The following is a 15,530-nucleotide window of genomic DNA, read 5'->3' on the forward strand; positions in this document are numbered from 1 at the left end:
TTGGTACTTAGTCTTCGTTGGGGGGATAAAACTTTCCCCCAGACATTTGTCGGTATGGGTCCATGCCTTCATATAGCCCCCATAGAAAGGTATCTCCCGATTTGCTGTATTTTGAAGGATGTGGCCTAAATATTCGACCGAAATGGCTAAAATTTGGTATTTAGTCTTCGTTTGGAGTATAAAACTTTCCATATGAAATTTATCGGAATAGGTCCACGACTTCATATAACCCCCATAGAACGGTACCTCTCGAATTTCAGTATTTTGAGGGTCGTGGTCTCAATATTTCTCCATGATGGCTGAAATTTGTGGGTACAGGTCCACGCCTTAATAAAGCCCCCATAGAACGGTACCACCCGATTTCCGTTGTTTTGAAGGTTACGGTTACAATCGAATCCAACGAAATGGCTGAAATTTGGTATTGGTTGGGGGTACAAAACTTTCCACCTGAAATTTCTAGGCATAGGTCCACGCCTTCATATTGCCCCCATATAACGGTACCTTCCGAATTTCGATATTTTGAAGATTAGCCTCATTGTTTTACCGAAATTGCTGAAATTTGGTATTTGGTGTTCTTCATAAACGACAGAAAACTTATTATTCCATTTTACTTCAATACAACTCGTGGTGGAGGGTATAACAAGTTCGGGCCGGCCGAACTTAACGCCGTTCTTACCTGTTTCCTGTATGATGTAAAAAAATAGTAAAAGTTGGTAGATTCTTGCAGTTCTGGAACGGACCATTCAATAGCCAAAACTTGTTTATTTTATTCTAAATTAAAAAAGGTAATCATTTTTCTCCTTAAAATATTTCACAATAGGCTGGATTATTTCAAACTTTCCAGTAATCGTGATCCATAAGATAATTCCTAAGGGGCAAAAGAAAAAAACGCACATCATTATATCAATGAAAAAACAATTATCTAACTTATCCTACCTTGTATCTAGCAAAGCTTCTACCATTTGTTCTTTATGTTCGCTCATTTTGCGAACTGAGCCTCCATATTCTTCCGTTAACATTTCCTTGGGAACATAATTGTAAAGCAATTCCAAATTCTCATTATGAAAGTGTAACTAGAACAAAATATATATTTTAGTGGATTGCTCTACGAAACCCAAGCCCAAAAACCCTCTTACCAAATCAAAAATATGCTTGCTGATAAACGGTCTTACAATAGAAAGAATTTTGTTCATATACGGCGGACAATTAATCAAATGTATGCTCTTTATGCGCACCGGATAGGCCCGTTGAAAATAGTTTATGGAAATACGTAAAGCTCTGATTGAAACTCGTGTCATATGTTTCATGGTAAAATTTGCCATATCGATAATTATAATTTCACCCTCGGCCAGCAGACTCTTGCCTGTAGTCGGTTCCTCTACATCAGGTAGTGCAAAACGATAATCAGATACCATTAAATATGCTTTAATATCTCTCAAGTGATCCATCTGTGAATGAGGATAGGAGTAAGTTTGTTATATAAATCCAGAATTTGTTAACAATTGAAAGAAACGTTTACCATTTTTGGATCTGGGTTTGTTATACGCATTATTGATGCCCGATATTTATCTGGGGTTAGTCCGGGTAGAAATACCATGTCCCTTAAAAATAACAAATGAAAATCGTTCGAGGGATATTATAAATAATTGCAAAATACTTACGCATAGGCAGCAGAAGCTTGGGTGTCGCTATCCATTGGATCACGGTGTATGAAAACATCGGCAGCATTTTGTCTCGTATTATAATTAACTTCGATTAGTTTCTTAGTTTCCTCGACATCCTTGTACATACAGTAGTAGAAGCGTGTCAAAAGTGTGCGATCTGTAATGAAAGTTAACAAATAAAATGGAATCGTATTATATGCAACCATATTTTTCAAAAACTTCTCCACCGAAAATTGTTTACACGTTTTGGTATATATAACTGCACAGCCCGATTTTAGGTATTTCAGAGCTACATTTTCTAACCAAATTAGCTGTCAATTGGAGTTTCCTTTGCCAGTAGACTTCCCCACCACTACATAGGTACTTTCGATACAGGATGTAATTACTCCTCTTAAGTTCAGAATATTTTCTGGTGGAGGGTATAAATAGTTCGGCCAGTACTTGTTACTTGTTTACTTTTCATTATGGAATACAAATTTAATGTACCACTTATTTTTTACTTACTTATTTTCTTGGGTAATTTAGGATTGTTTTCAAACCATTTTTGTAATTCATCAATAACTAATTCTTGTTCTAGGTCTCCTTTTACTTCCATTAAAAAAAAACAAACCGACAATAAACGAAACAAGTAAATGAGTGAACAGATTTGTAATGACTGGCAGCAATTTTTTTGAATGACAAATTCAAACACAATACATTCGAATTGTTTTTTAATTCTCTTTGCATTGATTCTCATCTTAATTTGTTGAATTTGTCGATGATAATATCAATCCCGGTTCGATGCAGAGATCATTAAAATGTTGTATATACTCTTATAATAGTTATATTATTTACATTTACATTAGGGTAGCCCATGAAAACAATATTTTTATTGAAATGACTACCAAATTGCATACCATTGATTTTAAAAGAAAAGGTAAAAATGATATATTAAAATAAAAATTCACATATTCCATGTATAATACGGCTCTGGAGAGGCGAAAACATTAAATTAGATGGAATACATGCTAAACGCAGGCACTAACACAGTCGATAGGTAGAAGTTAAATGTTAAAACTTTTTAGAGGCAAACAATAGAAGATGAAATTGTTTTGTGTTTGGTACACTTTGTTTCATGTAAAAGCGCATGTATAAAATCAGTCTGTGCTTTTGTTGGAACAGCCTAATGTACATATATTATGTTAATTTATGAATGTATAATCGCAGTTCTAATTACGTATTATTGTAATTACGTTTGAAAGAGAAGCTCAGGAAAAAGAGTCCCAAACTCTCCGATGAATTTATTTAATATCTTGTATATATATTCATATATATGTATGTAACCACTAAACAAACTAGTTTGTTATTTGCTAATCATGGTGCATTGCAGCATGTTCCCTTCATCATCATGGGTTTCTTCCTAAACATACAAATGTCACTCTATATTATACTAGAATACAAACATGAGTTATTGCGAATTTATACGATACAGTATTAAAGCGCAGATATTCACATATGTAGTAATAATACCTTGTCTTTTTTCTTCACAGAAGTTTTTCGCACATTCCGATCTATGAATATTATTCGACCACCATCAAAATTCATTCAAAATCAATTAAATCCCAGGGCAGCGGGTTCTTTCGTACCGGATTGACCCGGAACAACACAAAATCATCGTTCCGGCCAGCGGCTGCCACCTCAGTGTACATATGTTTGTATTTGTTTCGTTTTTCTGTGTTGGGAGTATCATATCCTGGAATGTCTGCTCCGAATTCTTTTGGTCCGTGCCGGGACGGAGGAAAACCCAGGACCAATATATCTGTGCTCAGTTTGTCACATCCGCATCTTCACCCACATCCAACCTTCGGTGAGATGCAATAGATGTCAAAAGTGGGTGCATCTAAGGGGTTGCTCTGGACTTGTCCACGTGAGGGACTACGACAGAGACTATGTTGCTGCATGCTGCGTGGACACAGTCCCCAGTGAGTCGTCGTCGGATTACGAAACTCCGTCGTCGTCTGACTACGAAACTCCCCCGCACTCCCCTCGACAACAACCGCACGCGCAGCCTTTAACACCAGCCGTTGTTGTCCCAATCCCAGAGAATGCATCCTTTTTGTAATTTAATTGCAATGAACTCCGAGGTAAGATCGAGGAAATAATAGATTTCATGAGTCGGAAGAACATCAAGGTCGCTGCGGTCCAAGAAACCAAGCTCAACAACAACTGTAGCTTACAACATTGTGATGGTTACAATGTGCTAAGGAAAGATCGTGGGGATTAGCTTTCCTATTGCACCAGTCTGTCCAATACAGACATATCTCACTTGAGCCTGTCTCTAATGACCCGTACATGGAATGTATGGAGGTAGCTGTCAGGTGTGGAACTGCCGAGATAGAGTTGCTGAACGTATACATCCCGCCGAGAAATAGCTGTATCTCAGATTACGTGCCTAACATTAGCCCGCTTTTGGAAGGTCATAATCGTCTGGTCTTGAGGGACTTTAATGTGCATCATGAGATGGGGCATTCGGCCCTCGGAAACGACCAGAGAAGTACAGCGCTAGCTGAGCAGACTGACAGCTCTACGTTTTGCACTGTCAATGAGGACGCCCCTACCAGAATTAGAGGAGATTGTCACAGCTCGCCAGACATAACCATCGTGTCACCTGGTCTGACAAATGACGTTACTTGGCAACCCGTCATTTCCCTTGGATCAGACCATCTCCCCATAATTGTCTCCATTAGCAGACCACCCGATTTCATTACCTCTGAACGCCGCACATTCGTCAATTATAAGAAAGCTGATTGGCCGGGTTTCAGAGAGCTCACCAATCACCGCTTCATGGTTCCTTCTGATGTTCGGGTAGCGGAAAGGAAGTTCCGAGACATCATCACTGCTGCAGCCGCTCGCCATATCCCTGCTGGTCGAATACCCGAAGTAAGACCAAACTTCCCAGCAGAGGCGACGGGATTAGCAAATGAGCGTGATGAGCTTCGCCGAACCAACCCCAATGACCCCAGAGTCAGGGAGCTGACACTGGAAGTTAACAGGCTGGTCGGCGAGCACAAGCGGAACAAGTGGTTAAATCATCTGAAGAGTTGCAACATTGGAGCCGGTATAGGTGAATTGTGGACAACGGTTAAGTCGCTCTCGAACCCTGGAAGAAGGGAAGATAGGACCTCAGTCTCGTTTGGCGACGTTACGTTGACTTACCCGAAGAGGTGCGCAAGTTATTTCAATCGACAGTTTGTCGAGCACCCCGAGAGTGACAGGGCGAAGAGAAGAGTATTACGTCGCATCAGATCTCTTCCTGCCGAGGAGGAACCACCACAGTTTACAATGGATGATGTTGCCAATGCCATCAGGAACGCTTAATCCACCAAAGCGTTGGGCCCTGATGGAATCTCCATGGTAATGCTGAAGTGGAGTATCTTACTAAAGTTCTCAACTTGTCGCTATCCACCCTCATTGTTCCCGACGTGTGGAAAATGGGCAGGGTGGTCCCACTACGGAAGCCCGGCAAGGATGTCAGCAAAAGTGAATCGTACAGGCCGATTTCGCTTTTGTCGCCCGTAGCAAAGACCCTTGAGGCCTTAGTCCTCTCCAGTATCACAAGTAGCTATCAAGTTGCCGATCATCAGCATGGATTTCGCAAGCAGCACAGCACGACAACTGCTCTGTACGCCATTACCACACATATTTGTCAAGGACTCAACCAGAGACGGCCGTGCGATAGAACAGTGATGGTACCTCTTCTGTATTCCGCCCCCTCCAGACGGCATGGAGATCGTAACGTATGCGGATGATTGCACGATCCTGGCGTCGGGTACCTATCCTGATGACATCTGTGAGAGACTGAACAACTATTTAACCGATCTTACCACATTTTTCCATTCGAGAAATATGCAGATTTCCGCCACAAAATCAACAGCCACTCTGTTCACCACATGGACAGCGCAGTTTGGAAGAGAATTGAATGTCGTGGTCGACGGTAGCAGAATTCCGGCCACAAACTGCCCCAAAATTTTAGGGGTCACATTCGACACTACTTTCACGTCGTGCGTGCACGCCACAGCTATCTGCGACAAACTGAAAAGTAGGAACAAGGTCCTCAAGTCCCTAGCCGGCAGCACTTGGGGTGCAGATAAAGAAACCTTGTTGACCACATATAACACGATAGGTCGGTCTGTGGTAAGCTATGCGGCGCCAGTCTGGTCCCCGAGATTATGTGATACGAATTGGAATTGCCAGAATGCCGCCCTGAGAACAGCAAATCTTCAGTGGACCATCTACATGAAGAGGCAAAGATTCTTCCAGTAAAGCAACACAATGAGATGCTTTCGTTGCAGTACCTGCTTGGATGTTACCGTGTGAGCCATCCCAATCACCATGTTGTGGGTGGGCCCGGCACATACAGGCAGATCAGGAAGGATATCCATGCTCTAGAGGGAGAGGTCCAACGATACTGGAGAGAACCCCTAGATCAACAAGCGTATCAAGCAGGTTTAAATAGTATTCACACGGATGCAGTTGCCAAGGCCTTAAGCAGTTGTAGTGTGAATAAAGTCCTCGAAATACATCCCCCATCTATTGCAGCTGAGGAGCGTCAACTGCCACGACAAACTAGAGTAGTTTTGGCTCAACTACGCTCGGGATATTGCAGTCGTCTAAATTCTTATTGGGCGGAAATCGACCGCGCCGTGCAAGACATTTGCCCAGTATGTGGCATGGGCCCGCACGACACAAAACACTTTTTCAACTGCCCAGCCAACAATACTCATCTGACTCCAGTGGATCTGTGGTTACATCCCATCAAAGCAGCCACTTTTCTGGAACTGGAGATAGACCCAGAGCCAGATTGAACAAAAGAACGAACATACAAACATTATAACAAACACTGTTACAACAACAACCATCAAAATTAACAGGCTTCTTTCCCTCAAGTACTTCCATCAACCCTCGTGATGATCCGATCAAAATTGAGACCCGTAGTGTGATTATGGGATATATTATCGACTATTGTGATATCTCCATTATTTTACCATCTATGCAAACCTTCATTGCATTTTTGTAAAGGTAAACTCTTCATCTTCTATTGACAGGCTTTGCTTTTGGAATACGTGTACTAGAAGCGGAACAAAGCTTTGAATTTTTCTCCACATTAAGTTTTAGCAGATTCCGACACTTGAATATTATTTGACTCTCACCAATATCTCTATAGGAAGAACCTCTCTGGGACTCACATCAGTCCCCCAAAATTTCCACTTCTTTTCCTAAGTCCAATACCAATTTGGTACCGTTTAGAACTTTTCGTACCACCATCTCCATATATCAACCCTTTACAACAAGAGCGACCTTTATTACAAATTTCAGAATTACAACTCTATTCTTAAACCTTTGCTAAATTCAGTACCATTTAGTATCTTTGGTACACATAAGTAAGAATTTCCAAAACTAACTCCACATCTCAATCCTTCACTCCAACAGTAATCTTAATTCCAAATTACAGAATTCCCGATCTAGCCGTTCGCCCAAATCCGAATTATACAAAATTTAGTACCATTTAGTACACATAAGTACGAACTTCCAAAACTATCTCCACATCTTAATCCTTCACTCCAATAGCAATCTTAATTCCAAATTACAGAATTACCGCTCTAACCGTTCACCCAAATCCGAATTATACTAAATTTAGTACCATTTAGTTCACATAAGTACGAATTTCCAAAGCTATCTCCACATTCCAATCCTACACTCAAACTTTAACTATATTTCCAAATTCCAGTATTTTAGCTCTATTAATTCAACCAAGAACAAATTGTACGAACTTTAGTACCTTTCAGTACTTTTCGTACACATAAGTGCGATTTTTTTAGCCCTACCCTTTCAAATAATACCAAATGGTATCCAATTTAGTACAAAACTTTAGTCAGTACTTTTCGTACACTTATAATTTGAATTTCTCAACTCCACTACACTCCATCAGTGATCCTCATTCGTTTGTCCAATACAAATGTTACCATATTTAGTAACTTATAGTACTTTTCGTGTCGTTCTAGTTCGAATTTACAAAAACTCAGCCTTATCTGACGCCTTTCAAAATTCTAATTTCAGACGTTTCTAATAGACCATAAAAACGCGTTTTCGTTGTCAGCACAATATTCCCCACACGCTATTTGTGTGGTTATAGCTGTAACATAATCGGGTATATTCTGAGACACACTTCACCTCTCACTTTACGCCTCAAGCATTTTGTTCACCCCAATTACGCTTATTTTTCGAGTATTTTATGCACGGACTAAGATGTACTCTTCTTTTTAAATACCCTAATGAATCTTAGCCCCAAGAAATTCACAAAACATAGGAGTAAATGGGGTAAACAAAATGCCAGAGGCGTGAAGTGAGAGGTGAGGTGTGTCTCAGAACATACCCGAATATTTCGGATGCTGAATGGGTAGAAAACATCGATCACTCATTGGTTATCGACTTGTCCAGGGAATAAGTCTTGGCCAGCTCGTGGTGGCTCGCTATTAATCTGTGAAGGCATGCAGGGTATTAAAGTTCAACTTTTTGTGTGTTTATTCACTTCATGTACAAAGGTCCATGCACTACCTTTGGGCATTTTTTTGCAGTTTTCGTGTTTTTTTTTTTTTTAACTTTGTCTTTGCCTTGTTTGTATTTTCTTTCTCTATCAATTAAAACTATAAGTTGTGTTATGTTTATTGTACATTAAAAAAAATTTATTTCTTTTCAAAAAAAAAAAATTCATAACAAGTAGAATTATTTCACACTTTCCAGTAATCATGATCCATAAGATAATTCCTAGGGGCCAAAAGAAAAAAAATGTTACTTACTATACCCAGGTACATGTATCTTTACTTAAACTACCTTGAACTTAGCAGCGCTTGTATCGACTGTTCTTTATGTTCGCTCATTTTGCCAACCGGACCTCCATATTCTTCGGTTAACATTTCTTTGGGAACATAATTGTACAGCAATTCTAAATTCTCATTGTGAAAATGGAACTAAGATAAAACAAATACATACATACATAGATATTTTTATGGATTGCTCTACAAAAACGAATTCCAATCATTCTTACCAAATCAAAGACAGACTTGCACATTAACGGTCTTACAATAGCAACAATTTTGTTCATATATGACGGACAATTAATGTAATGTACGCTCTTTATGGGCACAGGATAGGCTCGTTGAAAATAGTTGGTGGAAATACGAAAAGCTTTGATTGAAACTCGTGTCATATGTTTCATGGTAAAATTTCCCATATCGAAAATCATAATTTCCCCCTTGGCCAGCAGACCTTTGCCTGTAGTCGGATCCTCTACATCGGGTAGTGCACAACGGCAATCAGACGCCATTATATGAGGTTTTAAATCTCTCAAGTGATTCATCTGGAATTAAAGAATGAATGAATGAGTGAAATGCGAACGGTTCAGAATTTGTTAACAATTTAACGAAAAATTTACCATTTTTGGATCTGGGTTTGTCATACGAAATATTGATACCCGATATTTATCTGGAGTTAGACCGGGAAGATATGCCTCCTCCCTTAAAAATAAGAAATGAATATCGTCCGAGGGATATTATAAGTAGTTTAGAAATACTTACGCATAGGCAGCAGAAGCTTGGGTGTCACAGTCCATTGGATCACGATGTATGAAAACATCGGGTGCATTCTGTCTCATATTATAATTAATTTCGATTAGTTTCTTAGTTTCCTTGACATCCTTACACGTGCGGTAGTAGAAGCGTGTCAAAAGTGTGCGATCTGTATTGAAAACAATTTAGAAAGTATCAGTCAGCAGTGCTAGCAGGGTTATACCGTCAGCCTCTGATCAAAAAAAGAAGCAAACACAGTAATTATGCCGTGATTAAAATATATTGGTTTTGTATCACGAGTTTGCTTCAAAATCGGTGGAATGTGTAGGTACCCAGCAAAAAGTAATCCTCACCAAATAATGGGTTTTACAAGGGATTTTTGGCAGCCGCATCTACTTACAAATCCCCCTACTATCCCATTATTTTAACAAGGGATGTCGCACTGAATTACTAGTTATTCCATGACCACTGGAAGTTGGAAAATAAGCTATAAGCAACAATTTTTTTTCTATTTGTAGAACAGTTGAGGTGGAATTGTTTTCAATTTCAACACACACTTTATATTTTTATACCCTCCACCATAGTATGGAGGGTATATTAAGTTTGTTTTTCCGTTTGTAACGCATTGAAATACTCATTTGCGACCCTATAAAGTATATATATTCTTGATCAGGGTAAAATTCTAAGTCGATCTGAGCACGTCCGTCCGTCCGTCCGTCCGTCCGTCTGTGGTAATCACTCTAGCATCCACAAAAATGGAGATAGGACGCTGAAATTTTGGGAAAATGCGTCTTTTGTGTGCAGGCAGGTCAAGTTCGATGATGGGCTATATCGGTCCACGTTTTGGTATAGCCCCCATATAACGGTACCCCCCGATTTACGGTATTTTGACGTTTTTAGCTACATTTTCAGACCGATTTGGCTATAATTTGACATTTAGGGTTCTTAAGTGCCAATAAACATATATAACAAAACTTGTGGACATAGGTCCACGTTTTGGTACAGCCCCCATATAACGGTACCCCCCGATTTGCGGTATTTTGACGTTTTTAGCTACATTTTTAGACCCATTTAGCTATAATTTGACATTTAGGGTTCTTAAGTATCAATAAACTTATATAACAAAAGTTGTGGACATAGGTCCACGTTTTGGTATAGCCCCCATATAACGGTACCCCCCGATATACGGTATTTTGACGTTTTTAGCTACATTATCAGACCGATGTAGCTATAATTTGACATTTAGGGTTCTTAAGTCTCATTAAACTTATTTAACAAAACTTGTGGACATAGGTCCACGGTTTGGTATAGCCCCCATATAACGGTACCCCCCGATTTGCGGTATTTTGACGGTTTTAGCTACATTTTCAGACCGATTTTGCTATAATTTGACATTTAGGGTTCTTAAGTATCAATAAACTTATATAACAAAAGTTGTGGACATAGGTCCACGTTTTGGTATAGCCCCCATATAATGGTACCCCCCGATTTACGGTATTTTGACGTTTTTAGCTACATTTTCAGACCGATGAAGCTATAATTTAAAATTTGAAGTTCTTAAATGTCAATAAACTTATGTGACAAAACTTGTGGACATAGGTCCACGTTTTGGTATAGCCCCCATATAACGGTACCCCCGATTTACGGTATTTTGAAGTTTTTAGCTACATTTTCAGACCGATATAGCTATAATTTGACATTTAGGGTTCTTAAGTGTAACTAAACTTATATAACAAAAGTTGTGGACCTAGGTCCACGTTTTGGTATAGCCCCCATATAACGGTACCCCCGATTTACGGCATTTTGACGTTTTTATCTACATTTTCAGACCGATTTAGCTATCAATTGACATTTAGGGTTCTTAAATGTCAATAAACCTTTATAACTAGTGAACATAGGTCCATGTTTTGGAATAGCCCCCATATAACGTTACCGCCCGATTTCAGGTATTTTGAGAATTTTACCTACAAGTTTTAACCGAATTATCTGTAATTTGAACATTTGACATTTGAAATTCTTAGTGGTCACCACACCTCTCCACCAAAAATTGTCAAGAAAGCCCCCATATAACGGTACCTCCCGATTTTCAGTAATTTGATGATTTTACCTACAATATAAAACCGAACTAGCAGTAATTTGACATTTGAAGTTCTTAGTGGTCACAACACCTCTCCATCAAAAATTGTCAACATAGGTCGATGTTCGGATATAGCTCCCACGTAACGGTACCTCCCAATTTTCAGTAATTTGGCAATTTTAGCTACAATTTTTAACAGAACTAACTGTAATTTGACATTTGAAGGTTGTAGTGGTCACCACACATCTGCATCAACAATTTTCAACATAGCCCCAATATAACGATACTTCCCGATTTTCGGTACTTTGAGGATTTTACTTAAAATGTTTAACCGAACGTAGGTCCATGTTTTTGTATAGCCACAAAACAAACCTCCCGATTTTCCGTACCTTAGCTTTATTTTTTGGACGAACTTTCTGTAATTTGTTCATTTAAGTTCATATTTTCGTATAGCCCAGATACCTCCGAACTAGCTGTTAATGACATTTGAAGTTCCCACGTTATGTACCGATTTTCGATATTTTGAGGATTCTAGCTAAATTTTTTAACCGAATTAGGAGCTATTTGACATTAAAGGCTCCCATCAAAAACTGTCAACATAGGCCCATGTTTTATTATAACCCCTATATAACAGTACCTCCCAATTTCTAGCCCACCAAAAATTGTCAACAGTTAATATAGGCACCATAAAAAAGGACCTCCCGAATGAAGCATTTTATGTACATTATCTGACATATTAACGTACTCACTTAAAGTTGGGGACAGGAATGAATATTTTATGGTGGAGGGTATGAAATGCTTTTTTACTTGTTTATTTTATGTTTTCATTTCGCCCCCTGCTGGATTTGATCTTGCGAACTTTTGATTTGTAGCCGAACGCACTACACACTAGGCCACGCACACGAATATTAAGGGTTGCTTAAGAGCATGCATGTGCACCACCAACTGTTCTTTGTTTTGTTTGTTTGTTTTTTTTTTTTAACAAAAAGGACTTGGCCGGCGGTGAGCGTTGAACACACAATCCTCTGATTTGTAGTCGGACACACACGCTCTGTGCCACCGTACTCATAACTTAGTAAGGGGTAATATAAGTACATAGTTATTTTTGTTTACATCACTTTGTAATGGGTTACACAATGACTAACGGATCCGAATTTTTGCTGTGTAATGTGAAGTGCGGCTATACCAAATCATTGACATCGTATAATCCTAAAAATTTTAGAAAGCCAACTTCTGACTTATAGAGAACTCGAAATTTTAAATTACGTTAAACTAACTTTTGAAGAAATTTTCGAAAATGTTGAGAGTTATCTTGCATTTTAATATGTGCATGCAGGGTGTTTTTTGAACTTTTGGCTAATTATCTCAGGATGTATGGAAAAATGTTTCCCTTGTAATAGGGAACCTGAAAACAACCTTCTGCAAAAATTTTCAAATAGATCCGAGACGAGTCCTCAAACTGAACTTTTCCCAAATTTTGTGTGGGAGGGACGCTGAGGACGGTAACCTATGGAAAATACGAAACGAAACCATTGGAAATGTTTCATAAAGTATTTTTACGTACGCTGCTAAAACCATTATTTCGATGAGGCACATTTCTGGTCCTATAAAAATGTATATAACAAAAAACAAAAAACATTGTTCCACAACATCCCATACGGGACGAGGGAGACTTCTCTCATATCAATGAGTGCAGCCCGATTCATATTTAGCTCAATGATATGGGACCTACTGTTTATCGCCGAGTCCGAACGGCGTGTCTTACGACACCACTTGTTGAGAAGTTTTTCAAGGCTGAAATACTCAGGAAATGTCGCCAACATTACTGAGGGGTATTTTGCCACCGTTGAAAAATGTTCGATGTTGCTTGGCGGGGAATCGAACCCCCGACCTTCTGCGTGCAAGGCGGGCGTGCATACCATTGCACCACGGTGGCACCCGTGTATACTCTTTTATATTCAACACCATGAGTAAAATCTTGAAATTGAAGGAAGGAACAAGGGACACTTCTCCCATATCGATGAGCGCACCACGATTCATATTAGCTCAATGATATGTCATCTACTGTTTATCGCGGAGTGCGAACGGCTTACTAGGAGTCTAACATGGCTGAAATACTCAGGAAATGTCGCCAATATTAAGGGTATTTTGTCACCGTTGAAAATTTGATGTTGCATGGCCTAAGAATAGAAGTCAGCGTACAAGGCTGGTGAGCATACCATTGCATCACGGTGGCACTGATCGTGTGGATACTTCTAGGCCGTAGAACACAACTTATGTTGAAGTTGAATTTTAGTTATGTAGAAATCGAAAACGCAATCGGATATTCCTTTTTGCTACCAAAGATTTTTATAATCTCATTTCTGGAATGCGCCTTTTGTAGACAACAGCTTCGTACCACTACTTTATATGCCCCCATCGTATGGCAACGTTCCCCCTTCGGAGATGTACATGGGAAATATTGTATTTAATCTTCAATAGGGGTGTCAAACATTTCTTCAGAGATTTGTCGGTATAGGTCCACGTTCTTTAGTTGGATTCTCTAAAAATTCATATTTTTTAAGTTTTTTGCTATTTTGACCTCTTTATATCCTCCACCATAGTATGGAGGGTATATTAAGTTATATTAAGTTTGTTTTTCCGTTTGTAACGCATTGAAATAATAATTTGCGACTCTATATATTCTTGATCAGCGTAAAATTCTGAGTCGATCCATGCTTGTCCGTCCGTCTGTGGTAATCACTCTAGCATCCAAAAAAAATGGAGATAGGACGCTGACATTTTGAAAAAATGCATCTTTTGTTTGCAGGCAGGTCAAGTTCGATGGTGGGCTATATCGGTCCACGTATTGGTGTAGCCCTCATATAATGGTACCGCCCGATTTCAGGTATTTTTACGTTTTTAGTCACATTTTCAAACCGAATTAGCTTTAGGGTTCCTAGTGATCAACAAACTTATATTCCAAAAGATATGAGCATAGGTACACGTTTTGGTATAGCCCCCATATAACGGTACCTCCCGATTTTCGGTATTTTGAGAAATTTAGCTTCAATTTTTAACCATACTTCCTGTAATTTGACATTTGAGGTTGTCAATAGCCTGTAATTTGACATTTGAGGATCTCAATAGCCATGAAACTTCTATAAATCTATGTTTTGGTATAGCCCCCCATATAACGGTACCTCCCGATTTTCGGTATTTTGAGAATTTTACCTACAATTTTTAACCGAACTAGCTGTAATTTGACATTTAAGGTTCTCAGCGGTCATGAAACTTCTTCACCAAAAATCGTCAACATAGGTCCATGTTTTGCTATAGCGGTACCTCCCGATTTTCGATATTTTGAGAATTTAGCTAAAATTTTTAGCCTAACTAGCTGTAATTTGACAGTGGTCACAAAACATCTCCTCCAACAGTTATCAACATAGGTCCACACTTTGATTTATCCCCATATAAGGTTGCCAGCCGAGTGAAGACATTTCTATATGCATTTTTACCGTATTTAGGTATCAGTGGTCACAGAATATCTCCGCCTCAAATTGTGGACAGGTTAGAAAATAATTATTCCGTTTTAGTTCAGAATGTTTTGTGGTGGAGGGTATAAAAAGTTCGCCCCGGCCGAACTTAACACTTTTTTACTAGTTTATTTTGTTTTCTTCCACGCAGCGGTGTCAGAACATGGTTAATTTGTTTGGTGTCCTATTCTATTTTCTTATGAAATACTAAGTTCATTTCATTTAACGTAAGCGGAATTTTAATATTTATTTTTTACTTACTTATTTTCTTCGGTAATTTAGGATTATTTTCAAACCATTTTTCTAATTCATCAATAATTAATTCTTGTTCTAGGTCTCCCATTTCTTCCATTAAAAAAATCGGCAATGATTCCCTAACAAATAAAGGAAACAAGTTAATCAGCGAACGGATTTTTAATGACTAACAGCAACATTTTTTTATTTGGCATTAAAATTCAAACAGAGATCACTCGAATTGTTTCTGGATTCGCATATTAGTTTCTTGAATTTCTCGACGATAAAATCAATCCTGTTTTGTTATACTGAATTCATTAATTAATCAATTTTTACTAGTTTGCGTATGCAAATAAACAATGTTTTATATGGAAATAGTAAACACTGAAGTTTTTATAGCACTAAAAGTAATAATATTTATTTATTTATCCATTTA

At 38.7% G+C, this 15,530-nt stretch overlaps 1 protein-coding gene across 1 annotated transcript in view; it reads right to left on the reverse strand.

Annotated features, from left to right (window-relative positions):
- Positions 1–714: 714 nt before the first annotated feature.
- Positions 715–15,530, reverse strand: part of LOC141398162 (uncharacterized) — a 52,683-nt gene continuing 37,867 nt past the window's right edge. Inside the window, exons 7-17 of the mRNA XM_073975395.1 lie at positions 9,492–9,498; positions 9,278–9,437; positions 9,136–9,217; positions 8,749–9,060; positions 8,535–8,671; positions 2,169–2,428; positions 1,662–1,821; positions 1,520–1,601; positions 1,137–1,448; positions 937–1,073; positions 715–868 (exon numbers count right to left, since the gene is read on the reverse strand). Coding sequence (XP_073831496.1) covers positions 832–868; positions 937–1,073; positions 1,137–1,448; positions 1,520–1,601; positions 1,662–1,821; positions 2,169–2,428; positions 8,535–8,671; positions 8,749–9,060; positions 9,136–9,217; positions 9,278–9,437; positions 9,492–9,498 — 1,686 coding nt within the window. The 3' untranslated portion in view covers positions 715–831. The remainder of the gene's footprint in view (positions 869–936; positions 1,074–1,136; positions 1,449–1,519; positions 1,602–1,661; positions 1,822–2,168; positions 2,429–8,534; positions 8,672–8,748; positions 9,061–9,135; positions 9,218–9,277; positions 9,438–9,491; positions 9,499–15,530) is intronic.

Source organism: Musca autumnalis, unplaced genomic scaffold (assembly GCF_047663935.1).
Source record: "Musca autumnalis isolate F117 unplaced genomic scaffold, ASM4766393v1 scaffold_3, whole genome shotgun sequence".
In the NCBI taxonomy this organism is placed as follows: Eukaryota; Metazoa; Arthropoda; class Insecta; order Diptera; family Muscidae; genus Musca; species Musca autumnalis.